Genomic DNA, 18,532 nt, shown 5'->3' with positions numbered 1-18,532 from the left:
AGAGAATGAATCATACTATTTATGAAAGAATTTGATATATAATCTCTCATGCCAAATTGCTTAAATCTTTTTGGAGTGAAGTGATGAAAACTGTAGTAGATTTGATCAACATTTCTCCTTTGGTTTCCCTTAAGAGTGATATGCTAGAAAGAGTATGGATTGGGAAAGATATATCTTATGAGCGCCTGAGGGTATTTGGTGGTAGAGCATTTGTTCATATTCTTAAAGATGAGAGATCCAAGTTTCATAGAAAATTCAACAGTGTATCTTACCATGTTATGTACATGAAAAGTTTGGTTATAAATTACAGGATATAGAAGGTTGTCAGAAGTAGAAATGTTGTGTTTTTAGAAAACTATGCTATTGAAAATCTTAAAAAGATGAAGCCAAAATCTATCACTAAAAATTATGTTGATCTAGTCCAATGCCTTTTATCATGGTGAATAATGATAAAGAGGAAGATGCATAGGAAGATGATAATAACACAGCAGATGAATTCAAATCTATAATAATGCGGCAGATGAGCATGTTGAGCAAACCCCTCCAGAACCACCAATTGAGGCTCAATTAAGAAGATCTACTAGAGAGCATTGACCTTCCTAGAGATACTCTCCTTATGAGTACGTGCTGATCACTGATGAGGAAAAATCAGAATGCTATCAGGATGGTATGAATCTTGAGCAAAAGAGATAGTTAAATCTCTCTCTCTCTCTATCTCACACACACATGCACACACGTATAAAACTTGAGTTGTTCCTTATTAAAATCCTTCCACCTATGCACCATGATATGTAATTGTTTCTTCTACTTGGAACAGGGGTAAACCTGGCTTTTAAACACCAAAATTGGTTGTTCGGTAGTTTTTTAGGAGACAAATCCGGAGATTTTGGACAAGGTCAAGCCCTGTCCATAAAGTAAATGAGAATAGTAAATTTTGGGGTTTTTTGGTGATTTTTCTAATTTACTTGAGTATTTTCCATTATAGCAGTTTATTCTTCTATATGGAGGCCTTCTTCATGCTTTGACCTGCATGTTAAAAAGCTTTAACCTGCATGTTAAAAAGCTTCAGAGTATTCTAGCGCATATTTCAGATGCATACAGAGTATCTTCTTGTTTTTGTGCAGCCATAGTCTTAGATCCTTTGCTCTCAATCTGCACCATTGAACATCATCTCATGGTTAACAGCATCTTGACATACTAAATCATTCTAACAAATACGAATTATGTATGTATCATTAAGTACAAAAAAATTTACAAACCACTTACAACATATTCACACCGGAGTAAAAGAAGGAAAAACCTCTTTCGTGCTTGTAATTCTTCATGCCTAATGGTATATACTTTGCTATATTGACTTACAATTTTCCCTACCATACATTTCCTATTTCTTATTTACCAGTTTGCAAATTATCCTGGAATTATGCTCGGCAGCCAAACTTGTAGCAATTTTACAGCTACAATCTCAGTCATAAGATCATCTAGGCATCTCCATGAAAAGCATAGGAAATTCAGCAAGATCCCTGATAACCTGTATTCGATTATTTCTCCTTAGCATTCTGATCACATTATTCGATTATTTCTCCTTAGCATTCTGATCACATTGCAGTGCATTCATGCACCTATATCTATATCGACAGCCGGTGCACACGATAAATGAATTTCTATCCCTTGATATAAAATTTGCAGTCAGGTATATAACACAGGTTCCTTAAATAGAGCAATTGTTACATTCATATCCGCCAGGGGATGGGGCAAAAAACAGAAGCTACAAATTATCCCATAGGTAACAAATTCCTTGACCCCTTATACACTGGTCTGACATCAAGAAACTATAAAAAATGTAATCTAAAAACAACCAGCCAAATACCAACATGATACTTTTAGAAGACATCACATTTCTGAACGTGTCTAGAAGATTGAGAAATTTGTTAGTGTACACCATTTTCACTGCTGAATTCTAGAGTTTAATTGGTTGAGCTCCTAATCTAATTGGGTACCCATCCTCCACCTCCCGCCGCTTCTAGAATTTAATTTGTGTTGAGGTGCTCCTGGTCCGATTGGGTACACAGCCTTCACCTCCTGCTGCTTTTCATGCTCGACCTGAGGGGTCTCTTACAGGTTGCCTACGGATCCAGTTTGTAGGAGGCGAAGGCAATGGAGGTCCATTTAGGATAAGCTGCTGCCGATTTGACCAGAACTCGTCATCTGACATCTTTGGATGTTGTTGGCAATTTTCCTGCTCTTCAATTCTCAAATTTAACATCCCTACATATATATTCTGCTGCTGATTTTGAGAATTCAACCTTTCCTGTACTCTGAGGTTCTGCCTGCTGCATTCAGCTTCATTGAAGTTCTGAACTGACCGCGAATTTGGAAAATCTCTGGGCTTGTGATTTGAGCAGTGGTAATAGTTCAGGTCTTGGACAAAGCTTCTCTTGTGCCCTAAGGTTCCAGTTGGCCTAGGCTTGTAAACTGCCTGAGGGGCATTCCTGTAGGGTCTCTCAAGCAATCCTGAGTTGTTGGCCTTCAGCTGTAGTGTATTTCTGAGGATACGATGGGCCGCTGCACCTAGGTGTGGACCTGACGCAGCTACAGACAGCTGTGACCTGGAACCACAATCCATTGCATAAAGAGGTAAATTAGATCTGGAGAATTTCAAATTTATATGAGAGAAAACAAAGGCAGCCACAATCCATTGCATAAGCAGGTAAATTAGATCTGGAGAATTTCAAATTTATATGAGAGAAAACAAAGGCAGGGAATCCAGAGATCTGACTACCAAAACATGTCACTACCAAAAAATAAAGAGAAACCTGCAACACGAGTACAGACAAAACAACTATCCTGGATTCTAACGTTATCCACAGGGTTGATGCAATATGCTACCCTATGAGTCCAAGTCTAATAATTTTCCTAGTGTTCATAAGCGTAGCACTTACTGCAGTCAGTAGGTGGAGTCCACGCTATCAGTAAAAGGCAGATGACAGACCAGGGGAACATAAAGTACTCGTGTGTCTCACCTGCTATGTGCTGCTAGAAAAAGGGGCAAGCTTCTTGTTAGAATTCTCTCATACCAACATAGAGAATTCAATGCTCCAGTTTTAACATCAAATAAAATATTAAATGATGAAGATCTGGAAGCCTTTTCCTTCATTAGGTAACACAATAGAATAAGAATCTAAAGAGCAATTTACTGTGGATTGCTGACAGAAGGATCTTCTAATGACTAGAGGTTGATGAGGTCATAACAAGATTTGAATTTCATTCTTTTAGCTTTCCTTTCGAGTCATTCTTTAAGGTCCCCATGCAATATCAGTCATCTTTATTTGAATGTACTTGGTAGAAGGCCAAGGATCGCTAGCATTTCAAGTGGGCTAGATGCAGAGCAAGATCCATAGGTGCAGTGTGGCAGATTGCAGTAAATCAGCAATCTTCCCTCTTCAGTTTCATGGTAATAGTTCTGATTTAAGCTTTGTAGCAAGATACTTCTACCAATAGGGCTGCACCAACTTCAGAATCTTTTAGGAAACTTGCCCGTTAGCCACTTCCTCTTTTCTTTTTCCTTTTTCTATCATTTTGTGTGTGTGTGTGTGTGAAAGAGAGAGAAGATTCCCCACATCCACGCTAGCACCTTCAACCGAATCCACTCCCACAGCTGCTCCTGATTTAGGTGACAGATATTAACCATTTAATAGACTTCATAATTTGCCCCTAAAACCCCATTTAAGTCTTATCGTTTGTTTGTTGCTAACCAAATAAATTACCTTCTTCGTTAAAAGAAGAGAAAGAATAACATGTAAAGGTTGTTTGGTTGTTTGTGAGTTTTCTAAAACAGTCACTAATAAAACGTGGATTTTGTAAAACATGTTTTATGAAAAAACGAAGGGGGGTTTGTTTTCATAAAATTCATTTTTCAGGTTTTATGACTTGCCAATTTTTGCAAAATGGGTTTTATAGAAAACAACTAAATGATCAATTCTAGAAAACTCATTTATCTCAAACTATGTATAAACTTGTTTTGGTAAAACCAATCAACCAAACAGTCCCATAAGGATTGTAAAGTGATATTTTGGAGAGTGTCTCCACATAACCTAGATTACTATTCTTAGTTACACATACTAAGTACAAGAAGAAAGGAAAAGAAATTAATAAATGTCCAAAGATAAGATGGTGGAATTGAAAGGGAAAAAATATGATATCTTTTAGGGATACATGATTATAGGAGGGAAATTGGAATTTAAGGTGTGAACCAACAAACATGTGAGACCAAATGGCAAACTGTTTTAAGAGGGTAGCTAAAGATGTTTTAGGAAAGACAGAGGAAAACGTATACCAAAAAAGAAAAAAAAAAACTTGGCGGTGGGAAAATGAGGATAGCAGGAAATTAAAATAAAACGAATTTGCTTTAGACAATGGGGAAAAAAAAGATGTCGAGGATACAATAAAATATAAGAAATCTAAGAAGGATAAAAAATGGTTAGTAAGCTGAGGCAATTCATATGATATGTTGCATTCAAAAGGAAGTTAATGGAATTCAGAAATTGCTATAGTTAGAGAAAGGAAAATTTAAGATATTGATCAAGTTAGATGTACTAAAAGTGAGGATCATAGGATATCAGTGAAAGATGAGAAAAATTAAAGAAGGATGGAAGTGTTATTTTGAAAAATTGTTAAACAGGAAGAAATCAAGGTTGTACTCGTATAATTTGCAAAAATGTAGTGGAGATAGCTTTGGAATGAACTCAAAAAGGTAATGCATTTAACCAAATGAAATACTAATTGAGGTCTGGAACATCATGGGAGATATTGGGTTAAATCGGCTTTAAAATTATTGATAAAATTATGAAAACTAAGAAAATATCAAATGTTTGGAGGAGAAGTCCTGTAGTACCTGTCTTAAGAACAAAGGTACAAAACTAATCTAATTATCAAGGAAACAAATTTATGAGTCACACTATGAGATTATGGAAAAGGGTAGTTGCACAAAATTTAAGAAAAATAACCACTATATCAGATAATGAATTTGGGTTTATGCATAAAAGATGAACAATGAAGACCATTTATTTCTTAAATAATTGGTATAAAATATTAAAAAAAGAAAAAATCTCCAATAGTCCTTATTGATTTAGAAAAAGCTTATGATAAGGTATCAAGAAAAGTTACATAAACGATATATTGAAATAATGGAGGACACGTATGCTAAAGCAGTTAACAAGTGCTAGAAATTGCTGCAAAACATGTTTTTCCAGTTACAATGGGCTTACAACAGGGATCAGCACTAAGCCCATACCATTTTGTATTAATTATGGATGAACTCAGCTAATATTCAAGATGCACCATCGTGTGTGTTATTTGCAGATAATATAGTATTTAATTGATGAAAAGAAAACTAGATTACATACTAAATTAGAGTTGTAAAGAAAAAATTTAGAAGATAAGTGCTTAAAAATTAATTAAAAAAAGACAGCATATAGAATGCAAACTTAATGAGAATGGAAATGATGATATAACATTGATGAAGATTGATGGATAAGAGAGACCACAAAGGTTTACCAAACCCATACCGCAGGAGGTGCCGGCCAACGACCAGTTCAGCATGATACACGTCCATATCATATCATGCCATTTTGGGGCATACCGACGTAGGGAGAGCCGGAGAGGGATGGGAAGAGGGAGAAGGGAGAGAGATTGGGAGGGAGAGGAAGGAAGGGGAGGGAGAGGTGGAGGGAGAGAGAGAGAGTTAGCTCAAAATCCCTCATTGACAGGGTTGCCTTTGTTTCATTTCGAAATGGAGGATCCCTTATTTTTTGCCAATTTCGAATTGAAATCAGCAAATACTTTGTCAATGCTGACATTTACTGATCTCAATTCAAAATCAACAAGAAAGAAAAGGGCTCTATTGTTTTGAAACGAAACAAGGGCAACCCCATCGATTCATCCTACCAACTGGCAAGGTAGTGGTTGAGGAATCCTATCCTCTTTTTTAACCTTCTAACTATACTGTGAAAGATAAAACCAGCTTTTCTAGTAGCTGCAAATATGCCCTTCTTGAAATAGACCAAACTTTCTTGTCTGAAGTCCATCAGTAAGGTCCATAAAATGAGATTAGAAGATTCCATTCCCTTCATACTTTCTGGCCCTCCTCCAAACTGAATCAGAGAGTCAAAAGCAAGGGATGAATAGGAAAAACCATTAGCAAGGAGGGAAGGATTGGTCTAACAAATCTGACATTTAGGAATGACTCTTGGCTTTCGAGCTCTCTCTCCCTCCCTTTCTCTTTTACTCTCTCCTCTCTCCTCCCTCTCCCCCTCCATAGGAGCATGAAAAACATTGTAGGGATTACATTTTGAACCAACAGGATGAATCATGCCAGTAACCAATTAGTCTTGTTCGGTATGCTTCAAACCGGCCGATTCAGCATGGTTTGATAGACCTTGGAGACCACAGAGTGACCGATTTCGTTATTCAGGATCCATTATACAAAATATAGAGAGATGGACGAAGATATGTAATAGAATTAAGAGGTGGTTGGATGAAGTGGAGCAGTGCATCTGAAATATTATGTGATGAGCGCACACCTTGGAGATTTAAGGGAAAATTTTAGAGAATAGTAAGACCTGCAATGTTGTATGAGTTAAGAGTACTGGGAAATTAGGTATATGAAGACAAACTATACGGCAGATATGAGAATGTTAAGAAGGATTTGTGGCAAAACTAGAAATGATAGAATAAGAAATAAATATATTTAAGGATCTATAAGAGTTGCACAAATGGAGCAAGTGATGGAAAATTGATTAAAATGATATGGATATACACAACAAAGATCAGAGGAGGCTCTTGCAATGAGAGATACTTTAGTTTGTGTAGAGTTGCAAGAAAAAAAGATCTAAACTGACATCAATAGAGACTATGAGGAAGGATATGGAGAAACCTGAAATAACATTAGGTTGATCTTAGATAGGAATACTTGGCAAATGAGGATCTATGAGGACAACCCCAAATAGTTGAGAAAAGGCTGCATAATTATGATTATGATTTGTTCGCTGCTAAACAGAAACTTAGCCCTCATTTTCATAATTTTAGTGAACCTGTGCAACCCTTAATGGCTGTCCGGCATCACAACAATCTCCTAAAATGTTAGGTGATGAGTCTACAAACTAAAGCACTAGCAAAATCCATATAAGGTCTAAAGCAACAATATGTGATCATAGAAGCAAAATAATAGGGATACCTCTCTCTGCCACCTTGATGTCGACTACTGTTGTCTTCATGCCATAACACAGGGAATGGTTTAATGTCTTGAGGTTTCAAAACCTGTGACATAGCAAGATCGGATGAAGTATTTAACAATTATCAAGAAATTAAAAAACATCAAAATAGTAATTAATAAACACAAAGAAGTCATTCCAAGGTTCAACTCCAAATAACTCTCAAATCCAAAAAGGAAAAAAAAAAAAAAATATATATATATATATATATCAGCAAGTATGCTCATATACATGTACAGCTTATATTCACACTTTTGTATTACACAAATAGCAAGGTAACTGCTTGAAATGAGAAGATTGCACCAATAAATAAAGTAATTACATAAGGATCATACTAGTAATAACATAAGGATCATAATGGTCCCCCACATGTACGTATACATCATTACCATTGACAAAGAACATCTTTGGATTTGAATAACGAGTGCACAGGTAAAAGTAGACAGCATGCACGAGACAACGAGTTAGAAACAAGCATGCTGCTATAGCTTATAGTAATTACAAAACTCAAATGGAATATAAATCCATTCTAGCTCAGCCGCAAATGCTCTTGGAAAGCAAAGATAACAAGATGGCTATAGACCATTTTTATAGTGTGGATTTCCTATTTATAGATTTCATCACTTATTTTGCATTGGCAGGACTGAGACATTGGTCGTCTTGGAAGATCCATAAATATATGTGACAGAGAGCGAATGCGCTAAGTCTTAGACTAGAGTCTGATTCTAGTAGCAAAAATAATTGGCACTGCCATGTTAAAGAGAACCTAAACCATATCAAGTTCAACAATGAGCAGCAAACGAGGTGCCTAGTCAATCACATCTAGATGCATGGATTGCTCAACCTATTAGACAAAACCTAGAAGGCACTAGAAGACAAAAACTTGATGAAGAGGGAAAAAGATAGAGGGCATTGGACCACATCAATATCTAAGAGAAGATCAAGTCAATCAATGGCATCAAATCGAAGTAAAGGCCAACAAAGAGATAGGAACATGAGAAGAGAAGAACGGGCCTCTTCCAAAAGCATACAAGAAGAAATGAAGAAATGTTGATATTGGATAAATTCCATATTTAAGAGAAGATCAAATCAAGCAACGACATCTAATCAAGGCAGAGACCAAAAAAAACGAGAGGAACAAGAGGAGAAAACCTTGGTCCTCTTCCAAAAGCATACAATAATATATTGAATAAATGTTTGTAAATACCCAAATTCTAAATTCGGCAGGTAACAACATTTCCACGTACTCCTTGCAGATAGAATCATTTCCGTCAATGAATCCCCATCTACCACAATTTTGCTCTTTTACCCATCTACTAGCCAAATAAACTTGTATGAAACATTAACAGCAATTTGCATTGCACCTAATTTCAACTAACAGTTTTAGATGGTAACAACTCAGAGTTAAGTTGGCATTAACTCGTAAATACCTTTGGAAATGCTGTTTTACTGTAGAATGTAGCAAGGTATGCTGTGTTGCCCGATGGTACAGTACAGTACTATGCGTTCCATTCCAGATCATACCAACACAGTCCTGCCAGCAAGGGAGGGGGAGAGAGAAAAGAGGAGAGAGAAAAAGAGATAAGGAGGGAGGGAGGGAGAGAGGCCCAAGGAGGGCTGAAGGTGGCCTCCATTCCCCTTAAGTGAGGTCGGCAACGCCTGCCAACTTTATCTCACAAAGCCAAAATAAAATAAGAAAAAGAACCTTGGCAACTGTTTCGTTCAAAACAGGGGAACGGAGGCTGCCTTCTACCCTCCCTCGGCCTCTCTCCACTCTCTTCCCCCTCCCACTCCCCCTCTCTCTCTCCCTTCCTCCCTCTCCCTCCCCCTCCTTCGCTCACTTTTCCTCTCTCTCATTCTCGGTCTCCCTTTCCCTCACCAAATTTCTAAAGACTCAGGGCAGAGCCATGCCAATCCGCCCTTAGGACAGCTCGGTATACCTTGAACCAGGCAATTCAGGCCGATATAACATTCCATGGAGAGTAGTTTTACCTAACATATTAGCTCGGCTAATATTAAGTTTGTAAATTTTAAATTGAAACAAATATCCACCAACAATGTTTTCGATATAATTTCTCAGACCATCCAAAATTTGCAGTTAAATATAAGTCAAATTATCAGATCCATTCCATCATACTTAAGACCTTGTAGAATATGAGATATGTTAGTATGCCTTTGCTGATAAAGCATGATATGAAACCATTACCATACAGTACAGGTACATGCTCAGTTTTCTTTAGTACATAACACAACGAAAAATTACTCTGCATGTTATCCAGTAAAGAAAAAGGAAGATGAACATACTATATTTCTGAACTATGCCGACATCAAAGTTGAAATCCTCCAAGAACGTACATGTGAGAGAAGGGGGAAAAGCCATATCATATGAAGACTAGCTATTAGTTCAAACTCAATGAATCGGTGTGTGCTTTATGTTCAACAACATAAAGTGATATTTATTCTTGGAATGGAAAAAAGTATGCTTTCTTACTTTCAAAGCCAGATGCATGATTGCAATAATACCAAAAAAGATCATTCTATAAAGTCAAAAGATAGTGATCTAAGATATAGAATGTAGAAATATATTGTTATATACTTTGGTGCAACTATCACAAGTAAAAGCAAGTACAGTCACATCGCTCGAAGTCCCAAAGCCATTCAATTCTATACTTCTATCATTCACAATAAATATTTATATTAAAAAATTAAAAAAAAATGACATAATTCCAGAAAAGAGTAGATAAGTTAACAGTGATTATGCTCAATGTCTGCTTCCAAGTTTTCTTTTGCAAATATAGAAAGATACTGCTCCAGAAGTACCTTTTCAGGTATGATCACACCTTCAGGAGGTTCTGGAATATGTTGGTGGTATGTAGGATTAAGATACGTGGCATTCCTACATCATAATAGCAAAATGAAACAAAAGCAACTGAGAATTTCCGAATTGATGGTATCATTTTTTCTTTTACTGCTGCAAAGTAGAGGTTGCTGAAAACTTACAAAACTTGGTTATTTTCAAGTCTGCTCAAACCTTTCACTGGCGCAGGTACCATTATGCTGTAAAAGTTCCTCTCACGCAGACAAAGGAATCCATTCATTCCATCACTGCAACAAAGTAAAAGAAAATATATATTTAATAGGAAAAAAAACACTTACATATAAGAATGCACATGAAATAACAAAAAAAAATCGGCTACTGACCTAACAGCTGCATCTATCGGAGTAATTGGTGCCTCTTGAAAAGAAAGCTGATAGCATATGTGATATAGTGTATAAATTTGTGAAGCCACAGAATGATTTATGGAAACATAAAGTATATCACACATCATTGCGTTCCGAAACTTTTCTTCTTCCTGTGTAGGCTCAAAAGATCACAACAAATCAATACATCAGGAAACATAATAAAAACTAAGGTGGTGTTTGGTTGCAGAGTAAGTGGAGGAATATCCCTTGCAGATATCCCTGGCAGTGTTGAAGGAATAGGCCTACTCCACGAAATAAGCCTGGTTGATGAATAAGTGCAGGGAATAGCTGGAGGGAATAATGCACATTGGACTTCCCAATGTTTAGATTTTATTGCAAAAAAGAAATTGCCCTCGCATCTTTTTGAGTGTTTACAGAGTGGATAAGGGCAAAATGGTAATTAAAGACAATTGGGACAAGCTTATTCCATGGTATAAGACTATTCCACCTAGGGATGGTAACGGGTAGGGTACCCGCAAAATTTGCCCTACCCATATCCGAACCCATTTAAAATCTTACTACCCACACCCATCCCAAACACAACTACAAAATTAACTGAAAATCCCGAACCCGTCCCATTTAAAATTGGTATAACCGCCGGTACCCTAACCCCCCCAATTACCCATCATTGATTTGCCTTGAGTCCTTGTCTCTCTTAGTTTGTGGTGGCCGGTGCAAGACACATCAGCCCTTGGAGTTGAATAGCAGAAGAAAGGCCTTGTTCAAGCATCCACATGACAACTCAGAAAGGTGGTATCATACTTCTACCAAGATCAACCTCTCAAAACCCCAAGGAACCAACTCACAGCACACAACTCGCACAAAGTCCTAAAAAAACCCCAAATGGAACCTAAGAAACCCATCCAATCTCCCTCAGGTGCTCTCTTTCCCCACAGAACTCCAAAAAGAGAATGATATGAAAAGAAAAAAAAGCAAAAAAGAAAAAAAAATATCAATCTATGTGGGAAAAGGACTTACCTTTTAATTTTTCACGTCTTTCCTTTGTTTTCCTGGATTTCTCCTATGTTTTCCCCCGATTTCCTCTGTTCTTTTCATCCTCAGGAATCTTAATCGGATGGGAGGTTTGGAACCGCGCCAAATAGGGAAGCTTATATGATGGGGGTTTCCTATGTTTTTCCCCGATTTCCTCTATTTTTTTTCATCCTCAGGAGTCTTAATCGAATGGGAGGCTTGGAACGGCACCGAATAGGGAAGCTTATATGATGGGGGTTTCCTATGTTTTCTCCCGATTTCTTTTTTTTTTTTTTGGTCCTCAAGAGTCTCAAATCTCAATTAGGTGGGAGGTTTGGAGCGATGGCCAAATAGGGAAGCTTACATGATGGCCAGGGTTTTGTGTTAGTTAACCAGGTTCCGGTAGTAGGTACTCAAGGGATAAATCCCAAATCCATTCAGGTTTTAGTTTTCAATCCCAAACCCGTCCCAAACCCTGTAGGATATGCAAAATGGGTCCTATTAGGGTTTGGGATGGGTCGGATACCCAGAAAAACCCATCCCATCGCCATCCCTAATTCCCACTATGTGGGGGGATAACCCCTCCCCCCCAATGGTATAAGCCCCAATTCTCCGGTGTTTGGCAAGAATTTGGGGGCATATCCCCCTATTTATTGCGCAACCAAACACCAAAGTTATAACAAGAAAAGGATGCATAGTCGACGAAATCCTCACCGTCAACGTATCCTCAAGCTTCTTCGTCTCAGCAAGCAGACGCCTTTCATCAATGAATGGCAACTTAGCAATGCCCTGAGTTCAATGAGATATTGAAGCACAATCATTTCCTCAAACATCAATTACCACATGCAAAAAGGAAAAAAATGAATCTATAAGTGCAGCTGACCTGCCATGCAAGGCGTTTACCATTCATGTCTATTTCAAAATCTGTCAAAAAGAAAAAAATATAAAACTTTTGGGTTGCAATTTTATTGGGTAAAATAAAAGGAGAATCAAATTAGGTAGACAGAGAAAAAAGATGCTCAATTATATAGGTATACCATCAGGATAAAAGGAGCTTAAAGGTGATTTTGGATCTGTCATCAATGCTCCATAATGCTTGGGCAATGCATTTGAACTACACAAAAAGATAAATCATCCATGGAGAATCGTAATCCCAAATTTATTATGTAATTACACAAAAACTTTCACTCAAGCCTATGCAAACCTAGCAGCAGGGAGTGTTCCCATTAGCTGATCAAATGGTCTAAATGGCTGTCCCAAGAAAAAGGTGATTTCCACATCAGCCAAGCCTCTAAGATCAGATGCAAATGGAGCATAATGGTATGGGTAGAACCTGAAAAATAGACAACACAAATTTAAAATTATAATATAAGTTAAAGCTTTGGTTGCATAGAGACAAAGAATAACCACTGCAATAGTACTTAACAAGTTTCACACGGGTGACAATAAACAAACTACTTGTTAGTCCTCACATTCATTCTGGACAATGGTGAAACACCCCATGTAATTATAATTAAGAAAAAAAAAAAATTGGGACAGGTGCAAGTGGGAGAAAATGCATTAAACAGTTCTTAGATATATTAAAATTCAACTTACCACTGCCATGAACAGACACCTTGATAGTAATATCGCATGATCCAGCAAAGGCCTTCTACATAGCTCTGGACCTGCCAACAAATCACATCACCATCAATCTATCAAATGATTGGAAACAAAATATTAGCATGTTTTCCTTGAACCACTCTTGGAAGTTCTCTATCCTGTTCCCTAAGCAGGCATGACTGCCCCTAAATGAGTATGTGCCACCACTAAATCATGAACTCCATCACAAACCTAATTTTAAGAGTAATACTAAATGTAGAGGCATACAACCGATAGAACACAAAAATATCCCTACATATTCATGCCGCTTCACAGAATCAAGAAATAACAAATAATTAGCTCAAAGTTGCAATTTAAATCTAACAAGATATCAATGAAACATGTAATAATTAATTAATTTAATTTGTCAATAAAATCAGATTACATCCAAGCAGCAGTTGATGTCCTTTATGTCCCAATGCCCTGGAGAAGTTATAGAGCAATTAAATTGAACATGGAAATAATATGTTAAAGTGCTACTGTACAGGAGTTCAGGATGAGCATAAGAGAGAAAGACAGGACTCAAAACATAAACATAAAGACTAACACGCTAGTTCATATATTATTCATTTATAGTTCATATATTATTCAGGGGATAGAAAAGATTTTGCGTCTTCTGATGGTGATATCAGGACGGACAGGTTTCTGACCTATTCCAGTCCGAATAACTTTAACTTGGACAAGAATTTTAGTCTGAAATTTTAGCTGGAAAATGTTAAGTCATGGATCATTAAGCCATGAGATGAGTCTACTTCTTAATTATAAAGTTTGATGATTTCAGGATTTCCCCTAGGAAGAAACATTTTTGATTGGACCAGCTATTAGTGATATAGACCTGAGAGATGAAAATATCTAGATTAATCATGAATAAAAGAATGGATAGACAAAAGCTAGCATTTAATCCTCTACTACCTCATTTTGAGGTTGATTTTTAATTGTTCGAGAATTTGCAAGACGTTCAGTTAGCACGAGAAGGTAAGTAGCCTCAACCAAACCAAAGTATTTCTAATTATATATCTCAAATATGTATTTATGCTAACACTGTTAAATGCTTTGAAAATCGCATAATCAACTTTGTACGCACCTAAATTCGATCAAGCAAGAGATTGTTATGCCATTGATCATACACATCTTTGAAATTTATGTACGTTCGTAATTATAAATTATTATCATGCTTGCAAGAATTACTTAAAATTTAAATCATCAAAAATCTCTGCATGAAACTTTGAGTTGTGCATTTTTGAAAGTGTTTGAAATAATTAGTTGAAAACCATGCATGTATGTCAAATATTTGAAACTCTTGATACATATAATTGAAGATTTTATGAACTGTTTGAGCCATATTTGTGATTGGAAAATAAGACGAAATGATATTTATAAAATAATTGGAATTTATGTGTTTGTTTTGGCCTCTCAAGCTATGTTTTGGACTCCATCATGGCATTATACATTGGCATTTGACCGTTTCGGGACTCGATTAGTTTGGACCTATGCCACAGGGATTAAATACAGTACTTTGAACCTATTCCACAAGGACTAAATGCAATACTTATGACATACTGCAGGGATTAAATACGGTTTGGACCTACTCTGCAGGGGTTAAGTATGGACCTTCTCCACAGTGGTTAAGTATGGTACTTTGGACCCTGCCATAAAGACAATGTTGTTGTAGTCTCATTATACATTAAATGCAGTACTTTAAGCCCCACTGTAGGTTGTAGTCTCATAGACTGATGAGTTATTAAATACTAGTTTGGAAAATAGTTTATAAATTGATTATTGGATTTATATGTGAAATATTGATTTAGAAAATGGTTTTGAAAAGTGACATATTGATAGAAATACTTATATAAGTGATATGTTGGTTTTGGAATCTGACTTATAAATCACCCTTTGGAATTGGAAGTAAAACACTGGTTTTGAAAAATAGTTCGAATATTCATATTAGGAAATAATTGTATATGAAACAATGATTATGAAATCCTCACTCCGATAATGGTATTGTTCGTTTTATTTGATAAATTGTTTCAAAAAGTGATCATAAATTGCTTAATGAAAACCTTGCATAAGATAATTTAGTTTTGGTGATGACTTATAAAAATACTACTTGGAATTATAATTGGAATACCAATTTGGAAAATGATTTATATATAGCTCATTGGAATTAAATGTATAATTTTGATGACGAAAACCCTATATTGTTAAATATGTTATTCTTTATCGTGCATCGGTAAATTGTTCAAAATTTATTTGTTACACTTGCTCTACCCTTTTGGTCAGGGGGTTGGCTGTTTACTAGGCTTTTTAGCCCACCCTTCTCTCTTTTTCAAGGTCCAAAGTTTAGTCGATTATGGGTTGCAATTGGGATGTGAGCATAGAGCAAGATGCTGAATTTAGTTGGACAGGACTTTATGATTTTGTAACATTTGTCATAATTTGAAGGATTTAAATTTTTTTGTAGGTATATTGTAAATTGCCTTAGGTTGCATTTGGTGCATCACCAGACAATCTTTGAAGGTAATGTAGATTGCCTTCAGGATAGATTGCCAGTAATGTTGATTACTGTGTTTAGTACGCACAGGTAATGTTGCAGTAAAATTATTGAAAATCTTGATGGACATATTTGGTATGATAATTAGATTACCGGTAATGTGAAATCAAATTCTCAAAATACCCCCAATAATTTTGCCATGGGTGCTCTTCTTTTTTCATGGTGAGAAGAACGGAAGTGATGTGGGTGCGGTGGTGGCGCGGAGAAATGGCAGGCCGAAAGGTGTGGGGAACCGCGGGCACTGGGGGGTGGGCGCGTGTGGAGCCATGGGGGTGGTAGAGATGGGTGTAGAGGAGCCACAGGGGGTGGTGGGGGACAAGGGCAGAAGAGCTACGAGCAGACAAAGGAAGATGGAGGAGCCGCGGGCCGGAGGTGCACGCAAAGAGGGGTGGGTGGGATGGGGAGGGTTGGGCAATAGGTTTTGTGTGATTTTTTAGAACGATAATTTTGTCCAAAATTTTTATTACGACATTGCCAAAGAAGTGGTAATCTGGATAGCCACCCCTTCCCAAGACAATCCAAATTGCTTTCCATGAGACAATCTGGATTGTCAAGGCAATCTGAATTACCATCCAAAAAGCATACCAAACACAGTAATCCAGATTACCACACTAAATTGCTAGCAATCTAGATAGATTGCCAGCTACCAAACGCAACCTTAATGTGTAATTACAGCATTGTTAGTAGCAGTTCGGGATTGGCATGCGGCCAATTCAAGTTTGGAAAATTTTAATTAGCCATAGAAATTCTTGTCCTACCTATGTTATTGATTGTTGTTACTTCGTTATCTTTGGCAGGTCATATCACCTTATCTGCATGTGTGGCCCAGCCGTGTGCATCTGCAGTGGGCTGCCACATCCCTCAACACCCTGTGGGTTGGGGCACGACAATTTTCTATTCTACACTAACAAGATTAATTTAAATATAATCTCTTCTTATATATATCATGGTACCTCCTTTTTTACCTCTTGCAGAGTGCAATGTTGATATAAATAACCATATCTAATGCTCTCATTTAACTCCATGCAACACTGGTCTTATACAAAGAACCTTCACTGAAAGAGGAAATCAAACTAAGAAAAATAAAAACATGATGAATGTGGAGTTTGGGTTACATAATAGAATGCATTTTAGTATAAACACCTTTCCAAAATAAAGCCACATAAACTATAAAACACTGAAATGCCTGAAGTCTGAACCAATCAAAGGTCACACCAACCCAAAATTTTAATATCATGTTGCAATGCATATTACTAATGCACAAAAGATCCAAATTAGCTTTTTCAATCTAGAGTTACATGATGATTTTAAAAGAACATTACACCCACAACAGGAAATAATATAAAATCATAACCATAAAGCAACAAGAATTTTCTTATCAGTTTGCAGCTGGACGTTATAAATTCTTCCCTGACACTAGTGCAGGAAATGGGCAGTAAGATAAATAGAGCAATTTTGCTAGCTTTATACAACAGGCAGACTAACTGGTATATGTGCATTTTTTATGTAGCCCACAAGAAAATTATAGTATTTCATGAAGAACCTCAAGTGCAATTGGTGAGCAATAAGAAGCAACTTACAACATTTCTCCTGACATCATCAATTGACTTAGACTCTTTTACTTCAAATTTCTCCATGTAGTACCTTTCTTTATATCCAGGTTCTCCTAATTTTACCTGAAAATGGATGACAGAACTTCATGTTCAGTTTTCAGAAAGAATATTTCCAGCTTGTAGCCGATCATGCATGTGTGAAGATGAAGATACAGCAAGGAAAATCTCAGAACATTTCTTGTACAGTGTTCTCAATAGATTTCAGGAAGCATATAACCAAATTTTTTTCATCTAAAGAGCTCTTCATGCAAAGAAGCATCAAGACTCTGTAACAGAGGCAATAAAGTGGGTCACAAAGGACCCAAGCTTAAGCAAGAAACATCATAAGGGAATGGATGTATGAATCATTCACAAAATTGCATGACCTAAATCATGTGTGAGCAATTCTAAAATACAACAAAGTACAAAGAACAACAGATTTAGCAATATCAGAAATAATTAGAAAAAGAAAACAGAGGCCACTATTCAAGCATCTTCTGGTTCTCTCTAAACTCATGGTGGATAGCATACCATTCCTTTAACAAAAGAGATAGAAGGATCAAAGGTGTGGTGACTCTCTCAATGGGAATGTTAGCTCCAGTATTAGCAAACCAATGAGCTTTGTTACATAAAATAAAATATGTTTCTGTGCCAGAGAACGTCAGCAAAACTCTCAAGGAAAGTTATTAGGAAGCAGGCATCCAGGAAGTGGATGTGGGATCAAAATTTCAAGATATCCCAAAGAATCCTTGGTGAGGGGGGAAATGGACTAAGCAGCAGGTGCAGCACCACAAGTACTACAGCTGTTAATGTAGTAGATAGTTAATCAGACAAAGATGCTCAAAACCAATGAGGGGCAGAGATGCCTTTTAAGAAAGCATGATTACCATTGGAAGCTTATGATCACTAGGAAGTGCCAATAAGATAAAAGCAAGAGAGCAAGCAAACGAGTGTGCGCACATATGCGCGCGCACTTGCGAGAGAGAGAGAGAGAGAGAGAGAGAGAGAGAGAGCAACGGTGCCATGACAGTGATAAGTTTCATATGCAAATAAGCTTAATTGGCATGAGACAGGCTAAATTATGTCATAAAGGACAAAACAGTTTTGACCCTGAAAATGCTGTGAAAAATGTGATCCAGTCTTTGAAGGAAGCCTGGATAAGCATCAATGATTCATTGTCACCTAGTGAAGGGCTACATCATAACATAGACAATCAAGCTGGGGAGGCTAGAAAAACATTCGGGTGGCAAGGTAAAAAAAAATGG

The 18,532-nt window shown here is 36.9% G+C and overlaps 1 protein-coding gene across 3 annotated transcripts in view; it reads right to left on the bottom strand.

Annotated features, from left to right (window-relative positions):
- Positions 1-1,862: 1,862 nt before the first annotated feature.
- Positions 1,863-18,532, bottom strand: part of LOC105042290 (5'-3' exoribonuclease 4) — a 32,169-nt gene continuing 15,499 nt past the window's right edge. For all 3 annotated transcript variants that reach the window (XM_010919428.4, XM_010919426.4, XM_010919430.4), the window contains exons 12-22: positions 17,256-17,351; positions 13,080-13,150; positions 12,688-12,816; positions 12,521-12,597; positions 12,367-12,407; positions 12,198-12,272; positions 10,470-10,621; positions 10,269-10,373; positions 10,089-10,164; positions 7,232-7,314; positions 1,863-2,606 (exon numbers count right to left, since the gene is read on the bottom strand). In XM_010919428.4, the coding sequence (XP_010917730.1) occupies positions 2,090-2,606; positions 7,232-7,314; positions 10,089-10,164; positions 10,269-10,373; positions 10,470-10,621; positions 12,198-12,272; positions 12,367-12,407; positions 12,521-12,597; positions 12,688-12,816; positions 13,080-13,150; positions 17,256-17,351 (1,422 nt within the window). In that variant the 3' untranslated portion in view covers positions 1,863-2,089. The remainder of the gene's footprint in view (positions 2,607-7,231; positions 7,315-10,088; positions 10,165-10,268; positions 10,374-10,469; positions 10,622-12,197; positions 12,273-12,366; positions 12,408-12,520; positions 12,598-12,687; positions 12,817-13,079; positions 13,151-17,255; positions 17,352-18,532) is intronic.

The sequence above is a fragment of the Elaeis guineensis genome, chromosome 3, assembly GCF_000442705.2.
Source record: "Elaeis guineensis isolate ETL-2024a chromosome 3, EG11, whole genome shotgun sequence".
NCBI classification, from domain to species: domain Eukaryota; kingdom Viridiplantae; phylum Streptophyta; class Magnoliopsida; order Arecales; family Arecaceae; genus Elaeis; species Elaeis guineensis.
This window is presented reverse-complemented; position numbering and strand designations above follow the sequence as displayed.